Source organism: Chaetodon auriga, chromosome 21, assembly GCF_051107435.1.
Source record: "Chaetodon auriga isolate fChaAug3 chromosome 21, fChaAug3.hap1, whole genome shotgun sequence".
In the NCBI taxonomy this organism is placed as follows: Eukaryota; Metazoa; Chordata; class Actinopteri; order Chaetodontiformes; family Chaetodontidae; genus Chaetodon; species Chaetodon auriga.
This window is the reverse complement of record NC_135094.1, coordinates 2,194,509-2,207,563: the sequence shown is the minus strand read 5'-3', so window position 1 is coordinate 2,207,563 and position 13,055 is coordinate 2,194,509. Positions and strand designations below refer to the sequence as shown.

General features: G+C 42.7%; 1 protein-coding gene across 4 annotated transcripts; it reads left to right on the top strand.

The window, feature by feature from the left end:
• The first annotated feature begins 2,221 nt into the window (after positions 1-2,221).
• On the top strand, positions 2,222-5,914 carry LOC143314465 (CD276 antigen-like). 4 transcript variants are annotated; one of them, XR_013075801.1, is made up of 7 exons: positions 2,232-2,316; positions 3,170-3,466; positions 3,545-3,811; positions 4,185-4,481; positions 4,561-4,622; positions 4,871-4,971; positions 5,232-5,914. XR_013075801.1 is itself a non-coding variant. In XM_076721491.1 (6 exons), the coding sequence occupies exons 1-6, from the start codon at positions 2,244-2,246 to the stop codon at positions 5,250-5,252; spliced, it is 1,056 nt and encodes a 351-aa protein (XP_076577606.1). In that variant the 5' UTR covers positions 2,228-2,243; the 3' UTR covers positions 5,253-5,914. The 4 variants fall into 4 exon arrangements, 3 of the variants coding, with proteins under 3 accessions (XP_076577608.1, XP_076577606.1, XP_076577605.1); XM_076721491.1 differs by lacking the exon at positions 4,561-4,622 and having other exon boundaries at positions 2,228-2,316; XM_076721493.1 differs by lacking the exons at positions 4,871-4,971; positions 5,232-5,914 and having other exon boundaries at positions 2,222-2,320; positions 4,561-4,862.
• The last annotated feature ends 7,141 nt before the right edge of the window (positions 5,915-13,055 follow it).

The window sequence follows — 13,055 nt, the reverse complement described above, 5'->3', positions numbered from 1 at the left end:
CCAAACACACTCTATAATGCTTGGTTTCGACTATATTTTGTCTTACCTGTGCTTGTTAATGACAGTATTCCACAAGACTTCATAAAGCCATTTGAAGCAGTAACTCTTCATGGTTAGCTGGGCTGTCTAACCACAAAATGAAAGTACTGTTACTTTGATGTAAATTTTACTTAGTAAAAGTAAAATTACTGATTTAAAAATGTAAATGTATTCAGATAAAAGTAAAAAAGTACAGTGGCCCTGAGAGCTACTATAACATGACATTTTTTAAAGGGATGACAGTATATGAAGGTCTGTGGGTCTGTGGTACCACCTGAAGCTAAAGTCAGTGCAGGTGAAGTTACAGCAGAGACTGGGGTCGTTGGTGTGTCTGTCTGTGTGAACGACAGTCTTTCAGGTCGTCACATGAGGCCACCTGTGAACGATCGTTAAACCTGCTGTTTCCTTACTTTGACACCAGACGCCTCCGTCACTCCTGTCAAATCATCTGTCCTCGCTGTATAAAATATGTGTTGCTGAATGAGGTGGAGGAGGCAGACTGCTGAGTCCTGAACTGAGTTCCTCCTCGTTTTCAAGTCCAGCTGCACTTGATTCAACCCTCCGTGGATTCACTTAACAGCCTCTTTTTCTCTTTCAGAGCCTTCAGCTGATGCAGCAAAGAAGACAAACAGAGGAATTCCAGTTGGCGAGGTTCTAACCATTTTGGTTGGAGCCATTTTGATTGTAGCTACAACGGCAGCTCACTGTATATATAGAATTAAAAATGGTCGGACAGGAGAAGGAAACCCAGCTGCTGAGTAAGTGTCTCGTCTGTCTTGAATAATGATTCTATTCACTGAACTCTTTCTGAGCTCTGACTGTTAAAGCTGAACACTGCTGTCATTGAATTTCCAAATCCCTTGGTGGGACCTGGCTGTCGTTCATGACTTGTGTTTATTATTCATGTTGTTGTCACTGTTTTTATTGTGTTTCCCGGTGACACAAAGACAAACCTCCTGCCTGGTGCGACGATGAAGCTCTGTTCCATCAGTGCTTCTGTTAAAATTCCTTAAAACCTCCTTCTCTCTCTCAGTGAAAAAAGTCGATTCATCTCGAGCTCGATGTGTTTCAGCTCTGTTTGCAGAGCAGACAAGATGAAACGTCTGCGGGGACAGGAGACGAGGGAGGATGAGGATGAAGATGAAGGCGTCACAGTGAACAAGGAAAGACAGCTGAAGACAAACAAAAGGACAAACATCTTCACTGAGGACTGAAGGATAAAATGATACTTGACGGATTTATTTCCTGCACTGCAAACAAAAACTGGAAGAAGAAACAGGAAATCTAGTGATTACTGACTGCACGTTCACTGTGTTTTCAATGATGCCAACAAATAAAGATGAAAACACAAAAACACTGCGATCGGCTGGCGACCGGTTCAGGGTGTACCCCGCCTCTCGCCCATTGCTAGCTGGGATAGGCTCCAGCCCCCCGCAACCCCGAAATGGGATGCGCGGGTACAGAAGATGAATGAATGAACACAAAAACATCAACGTTTGAGCTGCATCCCTGTGTATTTTCACAGTGTTCTGGATGTTTGATCATCAGATGATCAGACAAACGTTAAAAATGTGACTTTCTGCCATCGTCTGATGTGACAGAGCTGTGAAATACGTTTATTTCTAGAGATAGGAATATACAGATTAAAGAGTAAAAATATACATTTGAGTACATCATGGTGGCACAAGATTCATATACTCTTAATCTGTATATGTACAGAAACACACTTACTGAAAATATACGAGATCGTAGAAGTACACATACGTATATTACAATTTTCACGAAGAACTTTTTTCAAACAAACTTTGACTTCGTTGATTTTTCAGTGAATATTTAAGTTTCAGGGAAATTGTTGTCCAGTGTGACATTCAGGGACTTTCTGACTCCCGCAGTCATGTGAAAGCAGGATTTTACTGCTGGAGCTGGTTGAGGTGGAGCTCGTTAAAAAAAAATATTGATTTTCACTGTGGATGAATCTGCTGATTATTTTCTTCTTCTTCTCCATCTGTTCGCTCTGTCGTCCTTCTCTGCAGCTCTGAGAATAAACCTGCACGCTGAAGGGATTTTACTGCATTTAGTTTCAGTCTTTTCAGCGGCTTCGGAGCTCATAATGTCAGACGGTCTCTGCCAGACGACCGCCAGCAGAAGGATCCACATTGGATCCTGGATCAGCTCCACCCTCATACAGTCGGAGCAGATTCCAGATGGAGGAGGTCTCATGCGCTCTGTGTCTCCTGATCGGGACTTTTCTGGGCATTTTAGCTCCTGCCAGAGGAGGTAGGTGAGTGAGGCGTTCACGGCCACCCGTCCGCTCCGCGTGGCCGTTTACCGCAAGAGATATTTCAGTATTTGTGGTTCATCTTCGTCCCGCAAAATATCTTCTGCCTGAAGCTGCTTTCACTTTCTAACGATCGCAAAGCTACCTGACGTCATCTTAAAATCGTACAGGCTACAACAACAACAATAATAATGAGATCTCATCCATGTTTAGATTCACACGGATGAGCTTCAGACTGTATCGCACTGAGCCTCGTTAGAGTCGTGATTTCACTCAATGAACACGGAAATAAACATGGATCAGTGATAAATCTGGACACAGGATGATGAAAGACCCTCCCCATTCCTGTCAGCTGAGGTCTCTCTTCCATGTGGAGTTCCGTTCCCTGTCCTAAACGGCCATCAGCGCAGGGACCATCAACAAATTACTGTACTGTGGTAATGAAATAATATGCTAAAAATCGGTCCCAGGTAGCGCATCAATTCTGATTGATAATGTGTGTCATTCATTTATTTTACAGAAATATTTGAATAGAAAAAGCCAGTGATGTCAAATCAATACCAAACACGATCATTTTGACAGGAACACTGCTGCTTTGCTGGTTTTGCGTCTCTTTGTGATCCTTTGATTTACTTTCCAACAGTCAGTCTTACAGAGGATCTGGTTCAGGGACCCTGGCCTGAACCCGGCAGGCCTCTGCAGTGACGCAGTAATACTAACAAGTCAACTATCTTTCACCCTCTGATCCTGGTGGGCACCAGTGGTGGCGAATCAGGTTCCAGGGGGACCAGGGCCCGAGCTGGCCCCTCTAGCTCCAGAGTAAAGATATGTTGCTTGTACCTGATGCTGCAGATGCTGAGGTCTCCTGTGTCTTCATGGAGAGCTGCGTCTTACCGTGCAGCTTCCAGGGTGGCAGTGATGTGGTCATCCACTGGATTCAGCCGGCAGGAGACAAGAAGGTCCACTCCTACTACTACAACAAAGACCAGCGCTTCAGGAACAGGACATCACTGTTCAACGACCAGATCTCAGGAGGAAACGCCTCGCTGCTGCTGATGCGGGTGGAGTTTCAGGACCAGGGCAGATACAAGTGCTTCACCAGCACCATCACTGGAAACAAGGAGTCATTTATCAACCTAATGGTGGACGGTAAATATAGAAAACCATCGTGAATTAAAAATGTGTTTTTACTTAAAGATATTTGTAACTCTGAGCTGTTTTTTGCAGCTCCGGTCCATAAAGTCGACATTCAGCAGGTAGAAAACAGGATCACCTGCAGCTCAGAGGGGATCTACCCTGAGCCTGAGCTCAGCTGGTCCACCAGCCCTCCATCCAGCGAGACCTTCAACAAGACAACCACCGTCCGGCAGACTAAGCAGCAGCTCTACAACGTCAACAGCTCTCTGACACCTTCAGACAGTGGTTCTGAGCTGGTCTACACCTGCACCGTCAGCACTCACAGGAACAGGAAGAGAGCCACTCTGAGGCAACTGCGTGAGTGTGACGTCTCAACAAACCAGGCTGGTCTCAGCCCACGATTCCTGCAACTAAACAAGAAACCACTGCAAGAAAAGCTGCATGTTTAAAGTGTGAAATCACATTTCATTTAAAAGCAGGAAGAACCGGATGAAACACAGCAATCATTAGAAATATTTCTGCCATTAGACCTTCATCAGGTAAAGTAGCATCCACACAAATGAAGGTCACCAAACCTTTACGAGAAACATTCTACAGTACACAAAGATTAAAGAGCCTTTTTACATTTTTTATGAGAAAATAGCAAAAGCTGCATCGCGTCACCTCTTTTCTGACATCTCACTCTGATTGACTCACAGGTGTTTTCCTGTGATTGTGTTCTATCACTCAGCTTCCATCAGCGGCTCCAGCACCGACACCAGAATCCCCTGCAGAGCCTCAAACACGTCCCTTCTGGGCTTCAGCCTCCTTTGGAGGTTCAACCGCAGTCAGATCATCCTCAACCAGACCGAGGCCAACATCAACCAGCTGGTCTCAGAGCAGTGGAGGCGGCAGGTGAAGGGCGTGTCTGAGTCCGGCGGCCTTGTGCTACAGAACTTATCTTTGAAACAGGAGGGGGTGTACACCTGTGAGCTCAGTAACGATGAGGAGACGTACGTGGCCAACACCTTCCTGAGACTACAGGACGGTAAGCTCGAGTCTGATCCCGTCATTTAAACTGTCTGCATAAAAACACAGCGTTGATATTTGGTCATGATTTCGACCAGAGGCAGCTGATCAGTTTGATCGAACCAATGAGAGAGGCCGTCACACCGTCCGGCCGCAAGATGTGAGTAACTTCACAGGAGTGGAGGCATTGCTGGGTGAAGGTGGCCATGGTGGCGTTGGGGCTTTGCTGGATGGGTGCTTGCTGCGGGGTGAACTGAACTGATGGTTGCTTTGTAGGTAACTGTAGGTTTCTAGAAATGAAAACTTGAGTGAACAACGTCTCAAACTCTGCAGAAAGGCTTCAAACATGGCGCCGTTTCCCACCTGGTCAGCAGAAAGTTCAGTGAACCGACTCTCTTCCTGTTTCAGGCAGTCAGACCAGCCACACAGGCGTTGTTGTAGCTGTGGTGGTTGCAGTAGTTCTTGTTCTCGTGCTAACATGCTCCGTTCTGTACTGGAGGTGGAAACAGGTGAGCACACGTTCTGCCTTCACCTGCTGATTTTTTATCGTGTCTGTTGTTCGTCCTGATGACGATGATGATGATGATGATGACCTTTTCAGACCTTTTAGCTCAGTTCAAATATTGACTGAAATAAGAAAAACAGTAGCTGATTGCAGCTTCAAAACAAAACAGCAAATCTAACCAAAGCGAATGAAAGTTTATCGTTTGCTGTGATAATTAAGCACGAATGAAACTTAACCTGTGAATTCTGTTTGGTTTCTTTGCAGAGGAGACGAAGAGACGTCTGATGAGAGAGAAGCAAACGTCTGACTCAACACTAACCACCGACAAGCTCTTTTGATGCCTTTTATTTTGATAATGCTGCTGCAGAGGCAGGAAGTGGGTTAGATCAGTAGCTTTTCCTCCTGACCCACAGTCGCCCGATGAAACTCCATAACACTAAGATGCTTATTATGCTTATGATAGTGAGCTTTTCTTTTGATGGCAAACCAGCTGATAAAGGTTCAGTCAACAAGCCTGAATGTCCAGTGATGCTGGAGGAAGAGCTTCACTCCAGCCTCCTCTCTGCTTGCGATATGCTTTTAAAGAGGAGCTGCACCATCACACAGTTTCCAGGTCAGAGGAGGACTACTTCACACAGTTATAAGAAGCCTTCAGAGGAGCTGTAGGAAGTCTGATAAACTGCCTCAGGTGATGTCACTTGAGTCTGCGTCTGCATCTACTGCAATTGTGAAACTGAATCGAATGTGTTGGTGTGGAGTAAGAAAGAAATGAGCTGACCAGACGTCTGCTGCTGCTTATCTCTGTGCACGCTACATGAGCTGCTGCTAGCACAACACACCCTGATCTCCAGCTAACCTGTAGGTGGTCTTGTTGCATTGTGGTTAATGTAGGTGCCATGTTTTTGATGAAGACAACAACTGGATGTAATAAAACTGTTATCACTGTTTCTGCTGCTTCAAATTCGGTGCTTTTTACTGATTATTGTATCTTTTTAACTTATTCAGATGTCAAACACTCTTCACCTGTAAACTCCAGTGTTTCGAACAGATGAAAAACACTTAAAACAGACGACCTTTGTTCAGAGTTTCTGCCCAGCAAACCCATCAGTCATTCAACCATTCGATCTAAACTAAGCTTGAAACCTCTTATCTGCGTTTATGAACCACGTCCTGAATCATTTCTAATCAACTTCAGTGTAATTAAAAGATTTTAACACTTACTGTGTGGCAGAATGTGGGTGAATCTATACTGTGACAGCAATCACTTCAGGGTGTCGGGTCAGGACACTATTTGGTGTTCAGGTGAGAGTGGAAAAGGGGATACAGAATCCAGGTGTTTCGTTAAGGATGTTTATCAGTCCAAAACTAATTATACAGAGTCATACTTACAGGAATAATCAGGTATTGCAGTGTCCAAAAATGTTGTGTCGATGTGTGTGGTTCTGCAACATAATAGAAAAACTTTGTCGTAACTTTGAGTTAAACATCCCATTTAAGAAAGTCCAGGGGTGGAGTTTAAACTATAAAAGGGCAAAGAGGCGAAGAGACACACCTAAACAACATGATATGTATCCCAGATAGTGCAGAGGAACACCATCAAATCACAAACTTTGAAAAAAGAACCTATTTCCTATGCAGACATTTTTGATTCCAGCATTATCCTTCCCTGAATTTAAGTCCAGCCTTGTACCACATGTCACAACGAAACAGCATTCAATCCCTTAATCTTAGGTACACTTCTGTGTTGTTTTTTCAACAATGACAGCTATCAAGGCCTTAAGCTGTGAAGTATTTTGTACCCATCTATGTTTAAAACAGATGACTCAGCTGCATTGGCATGACTGTAAGCTGAAAAACTGAAGTCCTGACACTGGTTTCCAGTCAGATACAGAATTAACTTTAAAGCACTGCTGCTTTACATTATACATGAAGACATTAATATGTACACAGCACACACACGTTAGCGGTTTTTACAACGTTAGGAATTACCAAAAACCTGACAAGTTCTCATATCAACAAAGTCCTGACCCATTCAAACCATCCTCCCCGTTAGTGAACTTGCCTCATATTAGCCAAATGCGAACAAAATAGCTAACGTTAGCTAACAGTTCAACAGCTAACAAAAATGATTTAGTTATTTGTCTTATGGGTGTCGAGGCCGTTACAGCAGCGTACCTCCTTTCGGACAGAGGTTTTCCTTCTTTTACTTGCTGACACGCCAACAATTTAAAATTCGCCGCCTTCCTCATTTCCGCTGTCACTGTTTTGTTCTGACGCGTCTCACATACCACAGGTGAGAACAGGAAGGGGCGAGTGTGGGTTGGACGCAACCAAGTTTTCTGCAGGGGAGGGGGTCAGATTAACATTTGTTTTTGTTGTCGTTGTTTTTTTTGTAGGATAATCGACAATTATTTTTTTTTATTATCTGGTTTTGATCATTAGGGGTTACAACCCCCCATCCCCTCCTAAAATTACGCCTACGGATAAATACTGTATTTATGACACACGTGATAAATATATAGAAACACAGGAAATGAGCAGAAATGGACAGAGAAAACTAGAGAAATTTGGTGCCTGTAGACGACGATCATCGGAGAAGTGATTTACTCCGACAGTTTCATTGTCAGTGACAGCACCCTGGCTGTTCCCCCCAGTGTTGGCTGATTTTTGTTTTATGAATAAGGTTTATAAGGGAACAGGAGATATTGCTGCTTCAGTTGAAGACAGGTTGCAAACAGTATACCAAACTTATGTCCCGGTTTTTACAGATGGATCCAAAGATCCTGCCACAGGCAAAACAGGATCTGCTGTTAGTGTTCCAACATTAAATGGCTCTGACAAAAGAAGAACTACAGATCACCTACAGTGGAGATGTTGGTAATATTAACAGCACTGCAACAGAGAGAAGAACTCTGGATTGAGAATGCCATCGTGTGTACAGACTCATCTTCTACTTCAATGTCATTGAACTGATATTCATCACAAAGTAGACAGGACATTGTCAATGAAATATATGAAATGTACCGAACAAAGATGGCCTCTCACACCTTTTCGTTCACTGACACTTCCGGGGTGTGGCTTCATACTAACCTGTTTAAAATATGGTGGCAGGCGAGGTGAGTGTCATTAACGACACTTTACGTCACCTCAGCGCATCCGGACTGAAGCACGGACTGTTACGAACGCGCGCAGTACTCGGCCTCGTGCTCACCTACACGGCGGCCTTCGTTCGTCGTTAAACTTCGTCAACAGAGAAAAAACACATCTCTGAAGTGGACAGGCTGGTCTCTGTCGTCGGCCTGCGTTGGATCCACGGTTGACTGCTGCTGCGGTGGAAACTCACTTGTTGGCAGCCTCATCACAGCCATCAGAAGAGGTGTGTGTGTGTGTGTGTGTGTTTTAATTGAGTCTGTGTAGTGGTTGTGTATCTGAACAAAGTTTGGAGACGCAGCCGCTCGTCAAACCAAGTACCGAAGAACTTCAGTCACATTAAATACTATTAAAACACAAATCAAAACAACATCTTCTCGATATTAAAGCAGATGTTGAAGATCAAACAGCAAAATGCACATCTTTCGTTTGTTTCCTTGTGGACTTGTGGCTCTAAGCTAAAGTGTTAGCCAAATGCTAACCCTCGTGAGCTGTCTGATTCTGAAGTTTCGTCTTTCTTCAGTGAACAAAACCAACACAGAGTCGAACCTGTGGGTGAATCCCAGAACAACTTCATCTGTAAACTACATCTCTGAGACGTCCATCCATGAAGAAATATTCAACAGCATGGCTGAAATCAATTGTGTTGGGTTTGATGGTCCTGACATCTCTGCAGAGTCCTGCCAGAGGAGGTGAGTGAGGCGTTCACAGCCCGTCTGAACTTGTTCTTGTCAAAACAGCACAGATTAAACTACAGATATGTCTCAACTTGGTATAATGCATCAGTCGTGGCTACTTTCCCAAGAAAAAGCAGGAATACCAGAAAACAGAGGAAATGAAGGTGGATTTGAACGAGCAGCATTTTCATTCCTGTTATTTTCTCTGACATTGTTTTGACTAACATAATAAAAAAAAAAAACAATTAATCATTTGATGCAAGTCTCTCAGGAACAAAAATGCAGTAATGGGGGTGAATATAAATAACTGAGGTCAAACACATGAACAGTCACTGATGTTTCTTCACCAGATGCTGCAGATACTGAGGTGTCCTGCGTTTCCATGGAGAGCTGCGTCTTACTGTGCAGCTTCCAGGGTGGCAGTGATGTGGTCATCCACTGGATTCAGCTGGCAGGAGACATGAAGGTCCACTCCTACTACTACAACCAAGACCAGCTGGACAATCAGGACCAGCGCTTCAGGAACAGGACATCACTGTTCAACGAGCAGATCTCAGGAGGAAACGCCTCGCTGCAGCTGACGGGGGTGGAGGTTCAGGACCAGGGCAGATACCTGTGCTACACCAGCACCATCACTGGCTACAAGGAGTCATTTATCAACCTAAAAGTAGAAGGTTTGAGAAACACATGGAAAATACACGCAAATACATCTAAAAAAACAAACAAACATTAAACTGATGTGTGTTTTCCACACTCAGCTCCAGTTTATTGATCATTCTGGAGGTTTGATTTGGCTTAAATACACATTAAATATCAACACTGTGCACTTCCAATAGTCATTACAGTTTGTTTGTTTAGCCTAAATGGAATCAATCCTTTCATCAATAATCAGTTCTGTCCTCGTCATGCAGATGCAGCTCCAACAAACCCACCATCAGTCCCCCCGAGTCCTCCACAACCCTCGGTCAAAGGAGAGGAAGGTGAGCAGTGAGGTCAAAGTTAAACCCTGAAATGATCAGAAATTCTTGTTATTTGACTGGTGGGGAGATCCAGGGATTTAACGTCTGCGGTCGTTGGTGTGTCTGTCTGTGTGAACGACAGTCTTTCAGGTCGTCACACGAGGCCACCTGTGAACGATCGTTAAACCTGCTGTTTCCTTACTTCATCAGACACGCCTCCGTCACTCCTGTCAAATCATCTGTCGTCGCTGTATAAAATATGTGTCGCTGAATGAGGTGGAGGAGGCAGACTGCTGAGTCCTGAACTGAGGAGTTCCTCCTCGTTTTCAAGTCCAGCTGCACTTGATTCAACCCTCCGTGGATTCACTTAACAGCCTCTTTTTCTCTTTCAGAGCCTTCAGCTGGTGCAGCAAAGAAGACAAACATAGGTCTAATCACAGCTGGAGTGGTTGGAGCCATTTTGGTTGTAGCTGCAACGGCAGCTTATTGTATATATAGAATTAAAAAAGGTCGGACAGGAGAAGGAAACCCAGCTGCTGAGTAAGTGTCTCGTCTGTCTTGAATAATGATTCTATTCACTGAACTCTTTCTGAGCTCTGACTGTTAAAGCTGAACACTGCTGTCATTGAATTTCCAAATCCCTTGGTGGGACCTGGCTGTCGTTCATGACTTGTGTTTATTATTCATGTTGTTGTCACTGTTTTTATTGTGTTTCCCAGTGACACAAAGACAAACCTCCTGCCTGGTGCGACGATGAAGCTCTGTTCCATCAGTGCTTCTGTTAAAATACCTTAAAACCTCCTTCTCTCTCTCAGTGAAAGAGGTCGATTCATCTCGAGCTCAATGTGTTTCAGCTCTGTTTGCAGAGCACACGAGATGCAACATGTGGAGTGACAGGAGACGAGGGAGGATGAGGATGAAGACGTCACAGTGAAATGAAGATGAAGGCTTCACTGCGCTGCTCTGAAGGTCCACTGTCTTCAACAACTCTTCACATGCATCTAGAAATGTCAGCTAATTGACACTTATTGAGTATTATTGATGCACTTACTGCCTGTACTGCACAGAAAAAAAAGTAGCAGAAAATTTAGTGATTGACTAGATTAAAAGTAAAAGTATACATTTGAGTACATCATAAAATGAACTCTTAATCTGTAACATTTGCACTTTATATATTGACCTTCAGGGTCAATATATATTCAGGGGACTTTCTGTAGTATATTTATTAAAAGTATGTTTTCACAAAGTGTGCTATTTAAAGTACCCATTTCTATGAAGTTACTGTAAACAGTGTTCAAAATTCTGATATACTTGAATAATAAAAATCAGAATCAGAAACAGCTTTATTGCCAAGTACGCTTTTACACATACGAGGAATTTGTTCTGGTGAAATTGGTGCATGACACATCTACTAAAATAAGAGTATAAAATATAACAATTTAAATATATATACACAAGTCTGTTTTTTGTTGTTTGCTATTTCTGGAAACACAGTCTGTTTTTCAGAAAGAAGAGTCCAAGTTGAGCGTTAATGTAACGCATAGGGTTGTATTTATATCAAATATACATATGTTTAATATATATTTTTATGTTTAATATATATTTTTATTATGAAGTCATTCTGTTCACATCATTGTGTCATTTGTGCACATCAGAAAAGCAGTTTCTCATTTCTTTGAACAAGATCTAAATGCTTTGGTACATCCATCAAATGATTATGATCAATTCTCTGCAGTTTCCTACATTATCATTGCTTCTGTCATGTTGATCCAAATGTATTATAATGCGTCTGTTGAATAGTCTCACCCCCCACAACATTTAGGCATTGATTCATCGTATAAGTTTACATGCAACGTGGTTGCACAAGTTGTCATAATGTCAAGGACGTTTCTGTTCATTTCCATTAGACTCCTTTCTAAATCTGTCCTGAATGGGTAAATTGCTCCCAGGTGAATCTTGACTTTCTCTAATGAAGGGAAATGTGTGGAAGGTCAGGAGGTGAAGGCAGACTGCTCTGTGATTCCTTCAGCTCTGCATGTGCAGTTTCCCCTCAGGAGATTGTCCTCGGTTCACATTTCTACTTTTGTTTTTTTGCCGTCTTTTACTTTCTGTATCATGATGTCGTAGCCTGTCAACAAATTACAGTACAAGCATTAAAAGCATCAATGTGAATCTTGTCCAATCTCCCACATACACTAAGGTGTAACTCACAGTTTTCACAGTCATGCACCAATTTCACCAGAAAAAATTCCTAGTATGTGTAAAAGCGTACATGGCAATAAAGCTTTTTCTGATTCTGATTCTGATTCAGTTTACAATAACTGTCATCAAACTTTAGTCACAGTTTACATCAGAACATCCCTCCAGAGGTCACTGTTATATTGACAGCATGACTAAGCAATTTGACTGTCTGATCTGTACACTGACACAAGGACTTGTCCTTCTGATGGCACTGACATGTTCACTGACACAGATATTTACTTTTGAGAGATCAACTCGTTTTGTCCACCAGAGGGCAGCTTGCATTGTTTACAGGTTAATATTGAAAAACAAATACCTGCTTTAGATGCATGTTTGACGTGATTTCCCCATGAACACATTTCATAACTTTGATTGCTTCTCAGAAAATGTAATTTCATCTGCTTTTATATGTTTGCCTGTTTTGGAGCTTATGGTTTCGTTTCTAAATAGTGAGAATTTATTTTGAAGACCTACTTCCTTCCTGTGTTGTATTGCTGGGAAAAAACAACTTGACTACGGAATGAATGAGCGAGCAGTAAAACGGTAAAGGTTTACGGTAAAACAAAGGAAAATAAGGCAGCAAAGCAGAAACAGCAACTTAATGATAAAATGTCGAAGGCTGAGCGAATCATGGCAACCCCTGAGGAGGCACAAGGCTGCCGTGTTACGGTCATTGCTTGATTATTTGTCCATTGGTGTCGGAAAAGTATGTTAACTCTGTCGCCCTTATTGAGTGAACTGGCGTTGTATTGCGTGGTACAACGCTGAGTTGTCTGAGAAAGAACTGTAATTATTTACCATTTATTATAGACAAGTGGAAACAGAAATGTGATTGTTTTGTTTTGTCAGTTCTCACGTTGGTTTATGGAGCCGGTTTGTGGCAATAAATGTTAAAACCATCAGTCGAGTCTCTTACCGTCTTTCTATGCTACAGGTCTCATGTTTAGAAAACTGCAGAAAGGATTTTTAAAAGTGATCATCATGTTGGTAAGAACTGGAATATTTAACCAAAAACTCAAGTCCAAACAATGAGAAACAAAATCAGATGTCTGAGCGTTTAA